Genomic DNA, 19931 nt, shown 5'->3' with positions numbered 1-19931 from the left:
TCTTTTGCAGAAAACACACTGAAAAACAATTTACTTAATTTTTATAAATATTTACATTTCAATACTGTCAAATAAATCATTTATTTGAAACAAACAAATATTTATTTGTTTCAAATAAATGAATTATTTGACAGAATTGAACTAAATATGTATTAATTGAGTCTTTTTTCAGTGTACACATGAATTCTCATCGAATCGTATTGTTTTCGTAATTGATCAGCGAAAGATTGTTTTTCTTATATACGAGTAAATGAGTGAAATTGGTTTAGCGTAACTCGTTTAGTAAGATTTCGCGTGTAAACCGCGAGAGTATATGCATATTACTTTCACATTTCACCTCGACGAGTCTTTCTCAGGAAGCTTCTGCGAAAGACAAGTCGAGATTTTTAATCGCCGTTAATTCTGAATTTGCTTACGACGATTAATTTAATCAGAATTAGAAGTCCCATTATTATTTTAATAGGCAAATAAGAGCCGGAGGCGGATGTCAGTTTCAAGGAAGAATTAATTAATTGCATATCTGCTCGTTTAAATTCAAATATGATTTTTATTGAGAGCCTAAAAGTCTTACAATTAGTTGTCATTAGTTGCGATCGCGTAACAAAATGCGAAATTTATATAAATATAATTGAGAGAATAAATGAAAGAAAGATGTCTAGCTTATATTTTTAATATGCAGTTACGAATATATAATATATATGAAATATATATTATATGAATATAATATTATATATTTTATATAAATATATAATAATAATATTTTATAATAAATATATATATATATATTAATATAAATATATAATATATATGGAATATATAAATACAAAAGATAATGGTATTAAAATTGTTCTTTATATTTTAAAAATATGTAGCTGTATATTCGAACTTGTTTGTGTCGATCTTGTGTCTATATATATATATATATCGTAATCTTATATAAATATATTATTGTTTTGTACATTTGCTTACAAATTGCTCGATTACGTTTATTATATTGCTGTAGTGTTTTGCATCCTAAAAAAAGAAAGATTGTTTTCGTAAAAAGAAAAAATATGCAGTTTTGTGAAATATACACTGAAAAAAACTTTAATTAATTCCTATAACTATTTATTTCAATACTGCTAAATAAATAATTTATTTGAAACGAATAATATTGATTTGATATGAAAAATATTTATTTGATATAAGAAAATTCTTTTCAAAACAAATAAATATTTATTTGTTTTTAATAAATGATTCATTTGACAGTATTGAATTAAATATGCATTAATTTAGTCAGTTATTCAAATATATGTTAATTTAACAAATTAAGTTCAGTGTACAAAGGAAAACACATGATTTCTCTTTCTCTTTTATAATACAATTTTTTGTAATTATTTTCTTCGTAATGGCTACAATTGATTATTGACAAAATATAATGCGTATAAATTTAAAGAAAAAAAATTAATTATTTTAATGCAGTTTTTTCTTTTTCTATAATAATTACACATTTGATTAATTCGAAACGAAATTCAACAGCTTGATTAAAAAGACGAGATAATTGAAACACTTTTGCGAATAATTTATGATTACCATTATAGTAAAGAAGACTGATGTGTAGCTATCAAATTAAGTAGGCCACGTGGCGCATTTCGGTTCTTGGCATCAATAACGAGGAAAATGGTTCTAAGGTCGCCAGAATCAGGTGACAGTTCTAGCACAAACACATCGATGGTGCCTTTCCATTTAGGTTTCATTATTTAGGACCGTACCGCGAACTGTGCGTTGTCCCGAATATAATATTCTGAAAATTAAAGTTTGAAGAAACGCCCGTCCGTACATTATAAAATAGAGAAACGCGTAATTTATCGTTACCATCAATTATACTCAATTTTCTCTCTATCTTCAAGAAAAAAATTTATTATATTATTATGTTATTTAATAGAACAAAACTTTAATATAATTTTAAGAAAATTTAATAAAATTTAATATAATAAAAATTTATTATAATATATTATATATTATTATATCAAATTTATTATATTACACACACTGAAAAAAATTTATTATATTCGAATAAATATTTATTCCAATACTGCCTTATAAATTATTTATTTGAAAAATTTTACTTTTCTCTTTATCTTCGAGAAAAAAACATACATTGAAAAAAATGTGTTGTATTCGAATAAATACCCATTTATTTTAACACTGCCTTAATAAATCATTTATTTGAAACTAATAATGTTGATTCGACGTGACAAAATATTTGGTATAAGAAAATTCTTTTCAAAACAAAAAAATATTTGTTACAAAATATTGCCACAATAATTTATTAATTGAACATTTTTGTCCAGCGTGGAAGTCGCTTTATGCGGGAATGTATTTTTCAATTTTATTAAGGCACAGAATTCAGGCGGGAGAAAAACGTATTTACGAATTGTTATATATGAACGTCCTTTTTTTACGGAAAATTCATGACGCTAATTCGCAATAAATTACGTGCCAATTGTTAAGCCACATATTCGCGCGTGCATGTTAATGATGCGCGTGTACACACACACACACACACACACACACACACATATATATATATATATATATATATAAATACGTGTCCTGTCACGCAGAAATCCCTGAAAATGTCTAAATTTAGCGACTGGTCGTATATGCATATAGCGCGCGTCAAGCGCTCCTCTATTTATAGAACCCGCATCTCGTGTGAACGCACACATGTGCGCGCGTGTATACATACTCTGCCGACAATAATAATAATAATAATAATAATAATAATCGCGTTCGCGGTCGCGCTACATTCATGACATTCGATCTGGATCGACCGGTTCTTTCGATCGCGCGAATTTTTGTCCCGGGCAAAATCCGCCCGAGGAAAAAGTGCAGTTTGAAGCAGGGTTGAGTAATTAGTTAAAAGTTTAAAAAAAAATTAAAAAGTTAATAATTTTTAACTTGGCTTAGTTAATGTAAAATTTACATTGACAAAAAATTTAGTTTATTCTTATAAGTATTTATTTCAATACTGTCAAATAAATTATTTATTTGAAAATAATATTTATTTGATATGGAATATATTTATTTTATATAAAAATATGTATTTGATATAAAAAAAATATTTATTTATAAGAAAATTTTTTTAAAAATAAGTATATATTTATTTGTTTCAAATAAATGATTCATTTGAGAGTATTGAATTAAATATGCATTAATTTAGTCATTTTTTCAGTGTATTCATTTTTAACTTCAACTAGTTATTTTTGACCTTAAATTTATTAACTTTTTCTCTAACAATAAATTAATTTTTTTTTATGTCTGAATACCATTTTTATATTTTTTTTATAAGTTATAAACGTATTATTTTTTTAAATTAAAGTATTATTAATTTTTATGTTCATTTGTCAATTTTTATGTTCAATTGTAATTACCAAAAATATATTTCTGTATAAAAATCAAAATGATTTCTTTGTTATTTGCTATTATAAATTTGAAAAGAATGAACAAATTTCTAATTTAATATGAATAATGTTTTCAAAAATTAACTTTTGAGTTAACTTCAGTTAATTTAATCTTGACTTGAACGGAGTTAATTTTTTGTTCATGCAGCTTTTAACTTAACTAAATTAATTTTATAAGCAACTAACTTTAACTTAACTTAGGTATAAAAAAATCATTAATTTACCAATCCTGGTTTGAAGCAATAAAATTTTAAAAAAATAGAGGACAACTTTCGATGTTAGGAGGGAAGCAAAAGCAAAGTGAATCACGAGATGTGATGAAAATAAACCTCGCATGCTCGACTTTCTTTCTTTTCTAGATATCTTTTTGCACGGCGTTGTTTAAATTAATTATTTACATTTAAATTGAATATAACTTTTTTTGTAGTTTGCCTTTATGTAAATTGTAATTGGTAATTAATATTTATATATTGCTGCACACATGGCAACATAATCCTTGACAATAATGGATCCTATCAATATTAATCAGAATAATAAAATAAAGAATATAAAAGTGTAGAGGAAGAGAGAAAGGGAAGAACATACTTTGAAAAAAATCTCAGCCAATTTTCTGGAATTAATTTTATTTGTAACTTCCAGAAAATTTAATCGAATGCACAAAGTTAAAAAAATTAATTTTGCTTGCGCTAAGACTACATAAATATTTATTTATTAGTACCTTCCGAGTAATCGTTGCATCGATTTAACATATGCATATTAAGTAATGAATTATTATCTTTATGAGAAACACGTGTGTTGTGATTCACGATTTGTGAGTTTCGATTACATTGAGAATCTGTATATTAATCGTATCAATGGAAGTATATTTTTGTCGAAATACACTTTCTCTCTCCGACTTTTTTTTAAACTTCCAATAATTCAGTTTTTTTTTAATTATTATATCTATTCAATTATTAAAATTGCGAGGATCGAAAAAAGATGTTGAAGCGGAAAAGTTTGGGGAAGTTTATTTTCAAATTTTATTCTACTATCGCGAAACAAAATTATCTATATAACTTTAGTTTTTACACTGAAGAAAAATGATAACTAGTTACAAATAAATTTAAAAAAATATTTAATAACTTTATTTTATAAATCAAAAATAAAAATTAATTAAATCAAAATATTTTGTTTTGTGATTAAAATAAAATGGAGTAAATTTTTTTTTCAGTGTAAAAACCCAATCTGTGAAAAATTTAATATTGCCCGATTCTGAAGCTATGCAAAAATTGATATCTTCCAACGGCTGCAAATCATCCACGCGATCACAATCTGAGAATCACTTGTATTCTTATTACATAACACTTCACTTTTGTAATCACCGTAGGATACTTAATTTTAAATTAGCGTATAGTGTTTATCATGTGATAAAATATCTGGGGAGCAAAACCGCTCCTGGTCTCCCGGACAAAGAGACTTTTTGCATTCGGGAAATTCAGAAGCGAATCAAATGTACGTATTACGTAACATTATTTATGAAAAAAACGAAAAATAGAAGAAAGAGCGAGAGAGAAAGAGAGAGCGGTCGATCATCGCGAAGTCACAGTATAAAGGGCGGAGAAAATATTCTGCTTGCAGATATAAAATATGAAAGGGGCCGAATTATTCCTCGTTATCAATTATTTGTATCTCGACGATGACGCTGTCTGCGCTCGAACGTCGCGGATGTTCTTGCGAGACTTGTCGATAAACTTGGTGATGCAACGGAAGAGAAAGAAAGAGAGAGACGACACGAGAATGACATGCACGCATGTAATATACGGTTCGTTATGTCATACCACCGTTTGCGGTCGGCTTTCCTTCGGCATAATTACTCTGGAAGGTGAATTAATACTCGGGCATCGCGACACGTGCGGCCTAATCACGAATCTCAGGCATAAGATTATTTACAGAGAGAGGGAGATAGATAGATAGATAGATAGATAGAGAGAGAGAGAGAGAGAGAGAGAGAGAGAGAGAGAGAGAGAGAGAGAGAGAGAGCCGTGCATTATACGGCTTCAATCAGGAAATCGATCGGAATTGTTTTTTTCCTTTCTTCAAGAAAATATATTTTACTGACTTGATTCGTATAAATAAATTCCGTTTTACTCAACACAAATTTAATTCTTATTTTTATATTTTTTAATATTTTTATTTTTATATTTCATATTTTTTTATATTTTTATTTTTATATTTTATATTTTTTTAAATATTTTTATTTTTATGTTTCATATTTTTTAAATATTTTTATTTTTATGTTTCATATTTTTTTAAATATACTTATTTTTATATTTAATATTATTTAATTTTGCAATAAATTTTGTAATATATTACGTATATTCTCCATTGTGAAGTACAATTTGTTTCTATTTATTGTTGGACGATACTTTGTTAATTTATTTTCCGAAAAATGTGAAGATTTTGAAAAAAATTGTTGACCATTATTCATTGTTACTCAGCATCGTTAGGAAAATTTGTTTCAGTTTTTAATGAATTTTTCGAGTGTTCTAAACAGAGAAAATTTTTCTCTTTGAATTTAGCCTGAAAATCCTGGAACAAGATTGGAAGAATTTTATGAGTTTCTCTGATTAATATTTACTACAAAAATATTAATATTTTATTGTGATAGATATATTAATATTTTTATGTAGTAAATATTAATCAGAAAAACTCATGAAATTCTCTCTCGATTACCATAATTTTCAGGATAAATTTTAAGAGAAAATTCTCTCTGTGCACTGAAAAAAAATTTATTGAATTTGAATATTTATTTAAATATATATACTGTCAAATCAATTATTTATTTGACACTAATAATATTAATTTGATATAAATTTAATCAATATAATCATATAATTTGCAATTGTATTACGTTGAATATATTATTTTTTAAACCACAATCTACACTTCATTCCTCTCGACCAATAGAGCCAAACGATTAAGAAAGAAAGAAAATTTGGAAAATTTGGAAACTAAGGAATTTGAATCCTATGGTTGGGATCTCAGAAATACCCCTTGTTCCTTCTCTTGACATCTTCTGTAAAGAAATAGACTGTAAAGAAATCCGAAAGTCGGACCAATATTTTTTTTTGCCTATTTCTTTACAGAGGATGTTAAGAGAAGGAACAAGGGGAATTTCTGAGATCCCAACCATAGAATTCAAATTTCTTAGTTTCCAAATTTTCTTTCTTTCTTAATCGTTTGGCTCTATTGGTCGAGAGGAATAAAGTGTAGATTGTGGTTTAAAAATTAAAGAACTGACTTAAAAATATTCTTATTATATTATTTTTTGTATATAAATCACAATTATATATTTAGTTAAATGCAGAGGTCGTTTTAATATAAAAATGCTTATTCAAATAAATTCGATACGTGGAACGTTTCAAGGAAATCATTTTGCTACATCCACACATTTTGTACCGATCCGTTCTTATGCAATAATGATCAGGAAGAATTTTTATCTTGCTTTTGATCCTTGACATCGCGTAATTTCTTTTTGTAATAAAATATTATGATACTTAATAACGAACAATTATATTAGTTAACAATTACAGTTTTTTTAGTAATTCTGAAAACTATAAATTTTAGATTGCATCATAAATGGAATATTTGCATTTTATTTTAATATATCATTTAAAAACCAGGAGCATTTACATAAATTGTATAAAAATGAATTACAAATTTTTATTTCTTCTTTTAATTTAGCTTTAATCAAGCTTTATTCAATTTTGTGCTGAACGATGTAAAGAGATAAAAATATTAATAAAAAATTATTTACAAAATTGCAATGAAAAGGGTGTAAATAAAAAAACAAATATTTTGTTGACAACTTTGTTAAGAAATCAACAAAGTGAGAGACAATAAAATGAAATTTTTTTTGAAAGTATATAATAAATATAAATAATTTAATAAATCTAATAAAATTTAAAATAAATTAAATTTAATAAATTAAATAATTTAAAGAGAAATGAAAAAACGCTTTTCTTTCTCTCTGGTAACACATTTTCATGCATCATCATAATTTCCTATTCGCGACTTCTCGCTCGGGGTTCATGGACTTTTGGAATTTTTTTTTCCCCTCGTTCGTTGGAAAGATGTGTACCGGGCGAAGTAAACAAGCCGATCAGCGACGTCGCGGGTCTAAATATAAAATCGTAACGAATCAATATATGATGAAGCGTGCCTTCCCGTGCGAGATATATCGGATAAGTATCGGAACGGATATCTGGAGCAGGGCTTGCTGGAGCACACGTGCGTTGCTCACACGTCTCGGATGATCTTCGATTAATCGAACGTGTCCCCCTGAAGGGAGATTATCGAGCGAGAGAAAGTGCAACAACTTTGCTCTTATCTTCGCGACTCGCATTTTCATACATCAGTTCCCATATGGCAACGTGTTAAAGGGAGCGTCGCGTTTTTCACATGACAGGAACGTACTGTCAGTGGAGTAACGCAGAGTAATAATGCAAGTAATCAGGGAAATGCGGGAAACCGAGCATTGTTAGGGAATTTGATAAATCTGGAATTGTCAGGGAAATGTCAGAACATTTTACTACTTATCTGGATTTTTTTATTAAAAATTAATACATTAATTTGATTGAAAATGGTTTATTTAAAAGTTTTATTGTGATATTAGATACCATTAAATATATTCAAATATATGTATTATAATTTGTTAAAATATATTAAAAATAAAATTTGATATAAATAAAAAAAATGATTAATCGTTAAATTGATTTATCATATATTATAGATATATGCAACTTATATATTTGGGAAAAATAATACTAAAAAGTCAGGGAAAAAATTAATTTCTGGTCTTGGAAAATCTGGAAAAATCAGGAAAGGAAGAATTTGCAAGGAAGCAAATTGCTTGAATATATATTACTTTTCTTCTCTGCTGGAATTCCTGGCCGACACGCTTCGATAATCCTGTCAAAATGACCGCTAAGAAAAGATTTCTTAATTGTCGACAGGGTTGACAGGATTATCGAAGCGTGTCGGCAAACATCCCAGGAATTCCCGCAGAGAGGAAAAGTAGTATATATTCAGTAATCTGCTTCCCTGTCGAGCGAAAAATCATAGATGAAAAAAAAGATTGACTGTAAAAAGTTACACCGATAAAGTGACCATTTCAGGAGTTCCTGGTATTTGTTGGTTTGTTCAAAGATCACAAAAGTCAGAATTTAATTCTAGATATAGACAGTTAAACGTGGTGAAGGAAACATAAAAATTTCCCTCACATTTCCAACAGTGCTATTTTGCACACAATCATATGTATTGTATATTGTAAAGAGAATAGAGGAACGAATTCAGAAAGAAAGTCCAATAAAAAAAGGTCATCAATTTTAGATAAATGCGCATTCATCTTTTTAGGCAAAAAAATTCGAAGAAAAAACATTTTTATCTTTTACTTTGTTCGACATAGTACAGTATTATTCTTTAGTCCCTAAAAAAAAATAAATCAATTGGGGACAAGATGGATTCATCTTGAATATTGTACTATGTCGAACAAAGTCAAAGGTGAAACTGTTTTTTCTTTGAATTTTTTTGCTTAAGAAGATGAGTGCATAGTGCTCATTTTTCTAGAATTGATGACCTTTTTTCTCTATTGTACTTTCTCTCTGAATTCGTTCCTCTATTCTCTTTACAATATACAATACATATGGTTGTGTGCAAAATAGCACAGTTGCAAATGTGAGGGGAATTTTGTGATCTTGAGCGAACCGACAAATATCAGAAAATACTGTAATAATCACTTTGTCGGTCTAATTTTTTACGGTGAAACTTCTTTCCCATCTATGAATTTTCGCTCGGCAGGGAAGCAAACTTTTGAATATATATTACTTTCCTTTTCTGCGGGAATTTATGGGATGTTTGCTGACACGCTTCGATAATCCTGTCAAAATGACAATTAAGAAATCGATCGCATTTTTCTATTCTTTTCTAAATACCATTGTAGGAAATTCTGTAATGGTCACTTTGTCGGTAGTAATATAAGTATATAGTGTATAAAAAACGTGAGATTTTAATATAATTGAATACATCTAATAAATGATTTTAATTTTATTGTAATAATAAATCGAAAATATTTAATAAAATATTTAATAAATATTTAATATTCTTAATATTATAAATTGAAAAGATTCCGATATATAAAATCAGGTATGAAAAGGGCTAATAAAAGCCAGATAAACTTGTCTTTATTTTTCATTAATTATTTTAAACATTTCAGGTTTTTCTGTGAACTATCTTCAGCGTCTTTCAGAATCTCAACTCGCTGATTTCATGTTTAATTTTATTAAAAATTCCGCATTTAAATTTCATGAAAAAGGCCAAAAGGCTAAAATAAAACCCGATAAACTTGTCTTTATATTTTTCACTAATTAATTTGAACATTTCGAGCCTTTTCGTGAATTCTCAGCATTCTTTCGAGCCTCGACCCGCCGATTTCATACTTATAATCTCATTAAATCCCGTTAATCGCTCCGACTTCTTTCGTACAATTAGTCCAGTAAAATTAGACTTTCTACAAAAAAATTATAATCAAGCTGAATTTTTGTGGAGACCTTTATTTCGATGTTCTAATGAAATTCTAAAAGGTATAACCCTTAATTTCATTCAGAGCGTTTTTTTATGAGGGATAAATTTTAGTTTTTTGTTTTTTGCCATTATATATCTCGAAAACTATCAATTTTTCGACAGAAATAGTTATTATCAAAATTGTAGCTCATAAAATTCTCTACGAAAAAGGTCATTATACTTTTTTTTCGTAGAATTAATCGTTTTGAAGATATAGAGTGAATTAAGTCTGACTATAAAATTATGTATATGACTTGCAACTTTACCGCACGTTTTACTCAAAAACGATAAGTTGTAAGAAAAAAAGTATGAAGTATCTTTTTGTAGAGAATTTTATGAGCTACAATTTTGATAATAACTATTTTTCTCGAAAATCTGAATAGTTTTCGACATAATGGCAGAAAACTAAAATTGACCTCTTTTTACTTCCCATGAAATTAAAGGTATTTTTCAGGATTTCATTAGAACATCGAAATAAAAGTCTCCACAAAAATTCAGCTTGATTATAATTTTTTTGCAATTTTGTCCTTTTCAAATCTAATTTTACTGGACTATATATAATTTCCGGAAAAAAGAGAATCCGAGTAAAAATTTTCCCGCGTGTAATAGTCCGCGGATTTCATCTGCATATACTACCGAAACATTATATATCTCATTCGCATTCTTTGCGGTTTTATATATTGATTCTATCAAGGTATTGATACATACGTAGGATGCACATTTAATCGGGACTGAATGAGCTTCGTTATTCATTCTGGTCCGATTGTTCGACGCAACGCGGCGTGTGCACATTTTCTTTCAGACTTAATTCGCTCTATATCTTCGAAACGATTAATTCCACGAAAAAAAGTATAATAACCTTTTTTGTAGAGAATTTTATAAGCTACAATTTTGATAATAACTATTTTTCTCGAAAAATTCATACTTTTCGAGATAATGGTAAAAAACTAAATTCCATCTTGCCTCTATTAATCGAGAGAGATCTCGCTGCAGCTTCTCTCTCTCTCTCTCTCTCTCTCTCTCTCTCTCTCTCTCTCTCTCTCTCTCTCTCTCTCTCTCTCTCTCCTCTCCTCTCTCTTTCTCTTTCTTTCTTGCCGCACGTGTACTGCCTCACACGTGCCGCCGTCCAGTGGAATGTATACATATATACATCGAGACAGTACGGTACCAAGTAACGGTTGTGCCACGGTATACTTACCATATGGTTCGTGCCACCATGGAGTCCCCCCGTTTTTGCAATCATCGCGAAGGGCACGGGCGAATTCCGCAGCGGCACTAATAGCCTGTTTTATGCGATTAATGGTACGGATTGTTGTGTTATGACATTCTCGAAATCGCTGGCCGAGTTAAGCGCGATTACGATTGCAATTGCAACTCGCCGTATTTTTTCATCTTATTGTCGGATATTAATTTTCGCGCAATTAAATTTATATTTATAAACGTAACAGCTGTGGGAGAAATCGACTTTCTCAGAAGACTGTATTGTAGAACAATTTCTTGTGTCTGATTTAATATATCTGAATTAATTATTTGTATTATAAATGTTTGTATTGTGACTTTTAATATGTATATCTTTTCTTAAATATATTTTTTTTCCAATCAAATCGATATTGCAGCGTTGACGTTTGGGAATTTATTGAAAAAGGGAGCTCGAGTTTCATTGCTTTTTTAATTCGCCAATTTATATGGTACTACATCCATAATCGTCAAATTAAATTTCCAGATGTAATATTTTCGAAATTGTTGATTTATAATTAATTTTTGCACGCTTACGTACTTGTTTTAATTGGCACCTAGTTAATCGGTATACATATTTTAGCATCGATTTTATTATTTCTTATCGATATGCATCGTCGACACTGTTATCTCATAAACTATATTTAAAAATCAATATATATATATATATATATATATATATATATATATATGTATGTATGTATGTATGTATATACATATATATCCTATAACTCAATACGAGAATATTCCTCGGTCGCATATCAGGTGCATTTATGTATGCACTTGTATACGTGTCTGTGCAAAAGTTTGAACGATCAATGCCGATAGAATGGCAAACAGGTTTCCTGTGCATCGTGCAATTACGCGCACACGCGTATTCGTATATATACGTGCGTACGTACACGTGTAAACCGGGCCGGCGAAAGAAAGTAGTAGAGGTCCCGTTACGAAATAGCGAGTGAATGCAGACTATCTGGGTCAGACGAAAGCGGAACTACCGCGACTTGTACTACTCGCGCGACCGCGCGCGTCGTTTCGCCTCGCGTGGGTGCGCGCGTTCGTCGCGAATTTAAGAAACGACAACAATCGCAGAACCTCCCTCTTCTCGCGATTTTTTGCGATTTTTTCCCGATTTTTTCCCGCCAAAAATTCGCGACGCTCAATTCGTTACGTAACGACATCCGGAATGACATAGAGGCACCTTGAGAATTCTCGAAATTCTTCAGCTCGAAACTGCGAGATCTTCGTATCGCTTTCTCGCAGAGATCGTCGAAATCGATGATCCGGGGCCCCCCGGTTAGAAAAATCTGAATTTTGTTTTCTCCATCGCATTTTTCTCTAATACGAATTTCTTTTTAGATTTAATAATTTTTGTATTACACGTGCAGGCAAAGTGGCACATTGTGTGCGTGTTTTCTGTGCGGAAAGCGGCCGATTTCCCACGCCGCCATTTAGCGGCGACGCGGTGAGTGAATAAACCGCGTTCAAAGCCATTGTCTACGGCTGAGCCGCGTTCAAAGTCATTGCCCACGGCTTCGGCCGTGGGCAATGACTTTGAACACGGCTATTCTCGCACCGTGCCGCCGCAAGATGGCGGCGTGCGATCGGCCACCTCGCGCACAAAGCCACTTTGCCTGCACTTGTAATACAAAATAGTAGATCCATCCCCCGCACTCGTGACCAATTGTCAACTTTCCGCACTTGATACACAATATACTATTTTCTCAAAAAAAGGAGTCAGAGTTAAGACCTCATATTTTTTTGTCTTGCCAGAGAGAGAGTGGGAGCCTTACGGTACATCTTCTTCCTCGATTGATTTTCCCTCGACGCGATTCAACGTCGAGAAGAAAAAAAGGGAATTCATTATTTACAGGAGTAAAACAGGTAGGGGAAAAAGGGGGGGCAGAATGCCGTTTCGAAGTAACGGATAAGCGGACCCCCGGGATCGACGAAGGAGGCCAGGAATCGAAGGGGGGTTGAGGGGGGCAAAGCGAGGGATCTCGAAACGATCTTAATCGGTTCATACGAAGCTCGGCGAAAAGAATTCACGACGGGGAAATTCACGAAAAATCTGCGAAAACACAACTCGAGCTCGTCGACAAGTAGGTCATCCGCTAGGAGAGGGGGGTACGGAGGGGGGCGGGAGGAGGGGGGGGGAAGGCGAGTGCGTGTGTAAACGATGTAATCGCGGCGGTGTGGTGGTCTCTTTTGCCACCTTGACACGCATTCTCTCTTTCTCGGCTATGACACAGTCAGGGCCGGGGACTCCCGATACGGGAGCCCCCCGTCCCCCCTTTCTCCCCCCGATCGTACCATCACTGGAATCGTTATATTTTCACGATACGAACATTATTTTCAACCGCGTTTCTATACGATTATGTAATCGCGAAATACCTTTAACCCTTAAACATTAATTAGGGGGGCTTCCAGTGTCCCCCCTGATAAAAAATTTTTTAATTACTTGCATTTTTTTGCATTTAAAAATTTTTTATGATATAAATAAAATATGGTATTTTTAGAAGTAATGTAGGACAAAATCGATACGGGAGCCCCTTGGCCCCCCTTTCTCCCCCTTAGAAAAATTTTAAAATTGTATTTTTTCGATTTTTTCATTTTTTTATTTTTATGATATAAATAAAATATACTATTTTTAGAAGTGATGTAGGACAAAATCGATACGGGAGCCCCTTGGCCCCCCTTTTTCCCCCTTAGAAAAATTTTAAAATTGTATTTTTTCATTTTTTTATTTTTATGATATAAATAAAATATGCTATTTTTAGAAGTGATGAAAGTGTAGGGAAAAATCGATGCGGGGGCCCTCCCTCCCTTTCTTTTTTCGAGAGAAATTTTAAAATTACTTGCATTTTTACATTTTTTTATTTTTTATGATATAAATAAAATGTGCTATTTTTAGAAATGATGGAAGTGTAGAACAAAATGGTGCGAGCCTTAAGTTAGAATTAATCGATTTTTTATTCGAAAAACATTAGTCATTAGTTATAATGGTTCATTTTCGAGGCTTATATGGACACATTAAAATTTCCAAGCGTAATTATTCACTTCTAATGTCCGGAGTCAAATATTATCTCTCGGGCGCTTTGAGCATACAATATTATCGATGGTTTTTCAAAGATAATTTAAGAGAAAATTTCGAGGATATTAAGGACAAATTCTTAACGAGACGACTCGTTAGGCTGCTCATTACGCTTGTTACGAGGGGAGAGAGTTTCGAAGCCATTAAGAATAACTATACTTTGAGATACATAGAGCGTTTGAATTAATTTCTACAACGGTGTAGAATCGGCAAGCTGCAAGTGCATCCTTCTGGATGTGGCACGCAAATTATCCAGGATATCGGAGATTCCCAGCGGAACCTCTCGCGTGAGATCGCGTTAACCTTCGGCGATGATTTTCTAGCGCTAGATTCAGCCGGATCTCTCGGTTTCCTTCTCTGCCATCTCGTCTCGATTGAAATTCGCTTAAAAATTCAAAAAGAGATTTATACAAAAATAAGAAGATAGCGATGGAAGAGAAGAAGATGCACAAAAAGTGAAAGTGACGATGCCGCTTATTATCTCTTGACAGAATAAGCGACCGTATTTCCTTGTCACGAGAGACCTATTTTTTTTGTGCTGCCTTTGAATGAGTCAACGAAGTAAGAATAAGACAGGGGAATAGCCTTATTAGTCATCCTTTCCTAATATATACACGTATATATAGTGCGATATCTCTTAAATCTTCAATACATAGCTGGAACGTTATCGCATTCCGTTGTTTTCAATAAGATAAAGTAGTTAGGCAACGAAAAAGAAAACGACGCGTCAGATATTTCATTTGATTGCCAATAAAATTCTTCAATAATTTGTGCAATCATCTTAAAAAAAATAGATGAATAAAGATTTTGCAAGAAACGTGAAAATAAAGATATAAATATATAAAATAATAAATAATATATATTTTTTGTTATTTGGAAAATAAAATTTATTTCTGCGCTTTTTTAAATGGTTGACAATTGAATTGAATAGTTGGACAACGAAAAAGAAAACGATACGTCAGGTATTTCAATTGATTTCCAATAAAATTCTTCAATAATTTGTGCAATCATCTTAAAAAAATAGATGAATAAAGATTTTGCAAGATACTGAAAATAAATATAAAGATATATAAAATAATAGAATAATAAATATAAAATAATATATATTTTTTTGTTATTTGGAAAATGAAATTTATTTCTGCTCTCTCTTAAAATGGTTGACAGCTGAATTGAAATGCAGATTGTGCTATTATAGTTGACAAATGTTCGAAGAAAGCTGTAGTAGCATGATTCATGACATGCAATTTGAGTAAAATATGATTTAACGATAATCCGGTTTAACGTCGAAACTTGTATTTCATTTAGCCTGTTTTCGTTCAAAATAAAAAAATCTGTTTACAACGAACGGATAGGGACGGTAAATAATCGCAAAATAAATCTAATAAATAAAGAGAAATTTTTTGTGTCTCTGAATTATTTTGAAAAGTACAAAAGATTCACAAAAGATCTGCATAGCCTCGTATATCTGCGGGAGTTTTCCCGTATTAATGCAAATTTTTAGACACATTTTCATCAAAGAAAGTATTCTTCAAACATGACTTTCCCACAGCCATTCTCGAAAAATCGATTCTATTACAAATCTAAGAAAAATATTTATTCCATTTATAAAATCATTTTCTCTGTGATTTATTTATTATATTTATTTACAAAATTAAAAATAGATGCATATTGTCATTTTTACATTTTTCTTCAGTTCTTTTAATATAATTCGAAATATTTAATACAAAAATTTTGACAAGAAAACACAAATTTGTCTATACTATGCAGCAATTGTTTCGAGAATTCTATCACACAGGCTGCAATGAGGAATCGCAAAAAATATTTCGTTCCGGAGTAATAAAATATAAATGCGCAAGTGCTGCTTGTTTGCGAGGTTTCGCACTTCGCTGGACGGATTTTTGCACGGATGTTTGTCTCTTAGGTGCGCGCGGCCGCGCACTTTAATTAAGAGACGACACATGTGTTGTTGCGTGTCACGCGAAACCACCTCCTCGGGGAGGCGATAAACACCGAACTGCAACCGTACGGCGAATTGCTCACGTGTGCATTTTCACGCACCTGCCGATATTAGTCTGACAGGTGTTGGTCGCCTTCGCGCGTTTGCGACACGTCAAATAAGCGGCATTCCATTCTGCGCGTCGCGTCATTTACGCGACGTTCGGCCTATATAACATTATTAATTAGTTATTTTTCCTCGGAAAAAAAATAATAAGTGCGACGTTGTAATTGTCCCCCGAAAAATTTTGACATTTCTATTATGCGTCAGCTGTTTCACTTCCCGCGTCAAGATATTTAATTAAAAAATTAAATATATTATATATAATATAATTATTTATAATATGTAATTAAATATATTATGTAAAAATTAAATATATTAAATAAAAAATTAAATATTATTAAATACAGAATGTCTGGTTGTTCTTGAAATTCTTGAAGGCCTTGAAATTAGAAGGACAGTTCAGACTATTCGAGTAAAAAATATTTTATCCTACTTTCTATACTGAAAAAGTAATTTAGTTAATTCTTATAAGTATTTATTCTAATACTGTCAAATAAATCATATATTTGAAACTAATAATATTGATTTGATATGAAAAATATTTATTTGTTTCAAATAAATGATTCTCATTTGACAGTATTGAACTAAATTTTTGTTAATTCAACAAATTTTTTTTCAATGTAATAATGCAATATATTTTTTATTTAGGAGTCCACAAAAATGTGTTACGCATAAGTTATTTATAGATTTGAAGCGTTCACATATAATATAAGAGAATATGGTATGTAAAATTTGTAACGCATATATTAATTTTATAATTATGGACTTGATAAAGAAAATAATGGTTTCAGTTTCTTGTACATTTTAATTATATACTGATTGGAAAATTGTAAACAAATTTCCTTGAAATGTCCTGGAAATGTCCTTAAATTTTATTTTCAAATTTTAATAGACACCCTGTAAATATTATTAAATATTATTATAAATATATAAAATATAATACAATATATTATTATTAAAATATATAAATATATAAAATATGTATACATGCACGGAGAGAATTTTTCGTGATATTTCTAATTCTAATAAAAAAATAAATAAAATTCACTACAAATTTTATCATATTTGGTCAAATCGAAAATTATCATGAGCAATTAAGTTAGATTGAAAACATGTTTTTGTGATATTAATATTTTTTATTGTGATAACTATCAATTAGAGAAATTCTCATAAAATTCTTTCCAAATTGTGTCCCACAATTACCATGATTTTCAGGATAAATTCTAAGAGAAAATTCTCTCTGTATGTATAATATTAAAAAATAATAAACATATATAACAAATGTACATAGAAATATATTTTATATTATATATCAGAGAGAGAGTTGTTATAGACAGAGAAATCATTAATCGATGTAGGCGTCCTACTTCATCATTTCCGAGACTATTCATCAATCTTGAGTCGATTCTACTTTAATAAAAATTTTTATTAGGTAAAGCGAAATCTCACTTCATTTTACTTAAACAAAAATCATCGAATGCATTAAAAGTATAAAAAAAACGAAAAAAATATGCGCAGGTTTTACTTGTTTTCCAGTTATTTTACTCGCAATTCTCTCTGAGAGACACATTTTGATATTTTATATAAAAATATTGTCTCGTTGTACATTGAATTGGACCCACTGGGAATAGTTCGGTCGCGGATTTTTACATAAGTTTTTACTTTGTAAAAGTCGCTTTACGGTACGCGAGCACAACCGGCGATCGGTTCCGTAATAGTCTTCCCGAATCGCCGGATTATAACGGGTGTCGTAAACGGCATGGATATCTGCTCCACTGATCTTTTCACCGAAAGCACATTAATATAAGTGGTCTTACCGGATATGTTTTTTCTCTTTTGTTACAGTAAATCTGGCGGATAGCGGAAGCCAGAAAGTCGATATGACAGACTTTGACATACTGAAAATCCTTGGCACTGGAGGTAAGAGATTCGATCATCGAGCTTATTTTGTTATTATTTTATTTTATTATTATTATTTTATTTTTTATTATTATTGTATTTTATTATTATTATTTTATTTTTTTATTATTTTATTTTATTTTATTTTTTTTTTAAAGACACGATTCATCTTCAGGCTTACTTATAATAATCATAGAATTGGGTAACTAGTTAATTAGTTAAAAGTTAAAAAAGTTAATAATTTAGTTTAGTTAATTTAAAATATATTAATTTTGAACTTTAACTAGTTATTTTTGACTTTAAACTTATTAACTTTCTTCCCAAGTTAAATTTTTTTTTATCTCTGAATACCATTATTCTTTTTTTATAAGTTAAACCTATTATTTTTAAATTAAGTGTTATTAATTTTTATGTTCATTTGTCATCAGTTGTAATCACCAAAAATATATTTCTACATAAAAATCAAAATTCTGACTTAATATAAATGTTTTTAAAAATTAACTTTTGGTTTAACTTGAGTCAATTTAATCTTAACTTTCATCGAGTTAATTTTTTATTCATGCAACTTCTAACTTAACTAATTTTATGAGCAACAACTAACTTTAACTCAACTTAGTTAAAAAAAAAAAATCATTAACTCACTCAACCTTGATAATAATATACGTTCAATAATATATCTACATTAAATATCTTATAAAATATTCACGTTGAATTATACTTATTATATTACTATTTATAGAATGTATGCTGTATCAAAAAATTTTCATCTATGATATATCATTTATATGTGTATTATAAATATGAAAAATCAAAGATGTATCAATGTGACAGCTTACGGGACAGTCTACCTGGTGCGAAAAAGAATGGGTGCGGACTGCGGTCAACTTTACGCCATGAAGTTACTGAAAAAGGCTTCCATCGTGCAGAAGAAGAAGACGACAGAGCACACGAAGACCGAGAGGCAGATCCTGGAGGCCATCCGAGACAGTCCTTTTTTAATAACTCTGTACTACGCGTTTCAGACTAATGAAATGCTCTGTTTAATCTTAGGTAAGCTTCGACGAGAAATTATAAGCAAAATAAGAAAAAAAATTAATAAATATAGCAATTATAGAAATGGATAAAGTAGATTATTTTATTTATTATATATGATAAAAATATCAAAATGTTGAAAAAGCAATCATAATAATTAAAATGATTAAAACGATAAAAATAATTGGTACATTAAAAAATATTTATTTTGCCTGGCAAAATATTATCTATAGTATTATATTATATCATATAATTATATTATATTATATTATGTATTATATAACATTATATAATATTATATATTATATTACATTATATATTATATATTACATTATAATATATTATATCATATAATATTATATTATATATTTATCAATTAAAAGCAAAACAAAAATACCGTGAAATTCGGATGCAGGAGAGAATTTGGACAAAATATTTTTTTCCACTTGCAGATTATGTTCCTGGTGGTGAGATGTTTACGCATCTGTATAACACTCAATTTGCGGAGAGAGAAGTACGAATTTACGTCGGCGAAATTGTTTTGGCGCTAGAACGTCTCCACGAG

At 30.2% G+C, this 19931-nt stretch overlaps 1 protein-coding gene across 1 annotated transcript in view; it reads left to right on the top strand.

Annotated features, from left to right (window-relative positions):
• The window catches only part of LOC114932829 (ribosomal protein S6 kinase alpha-5), a 48724-nt gene that overhangs the window by 21984 nt on the left and 6809 nt on the right, over window positions 1–19931 (top strand). The window contains exons 2-4 of the mRNA XM_029305231.2: window positions 18281–18355; window positions 19166–19384; window positions 19819–19931. Coding sequence (XP_029161064.1) covers window positions 18281–18355; window positions 19166–19384; window positions 19819–19931 — 407 coding nt within the window. The remainder of the gene's footprint in view (window positions 1–18280; window positions 18356–19165; window positions 19385–19818) is intronic.

The sequence above is a fragment of the Nylanderia fulva genome, unplaced genomic scaffold, assembly GCF_048542155.1.
Source record: "Nylanderia fulva isolate GAGA-0341 unplaced genomic scaffold, ASM4854215v1 Scaffold34, whole genome shotgun sequence".
Lineage (NCBI taxonomy): Eukaryota > Metazoa > Arthropoda > Insecta > Hymenoptera > Formicidae > Nylanderia > Nylanderia fulva.
This window is presented reverse-complemented; position numbering and strand designations above follow the sequence as displayed.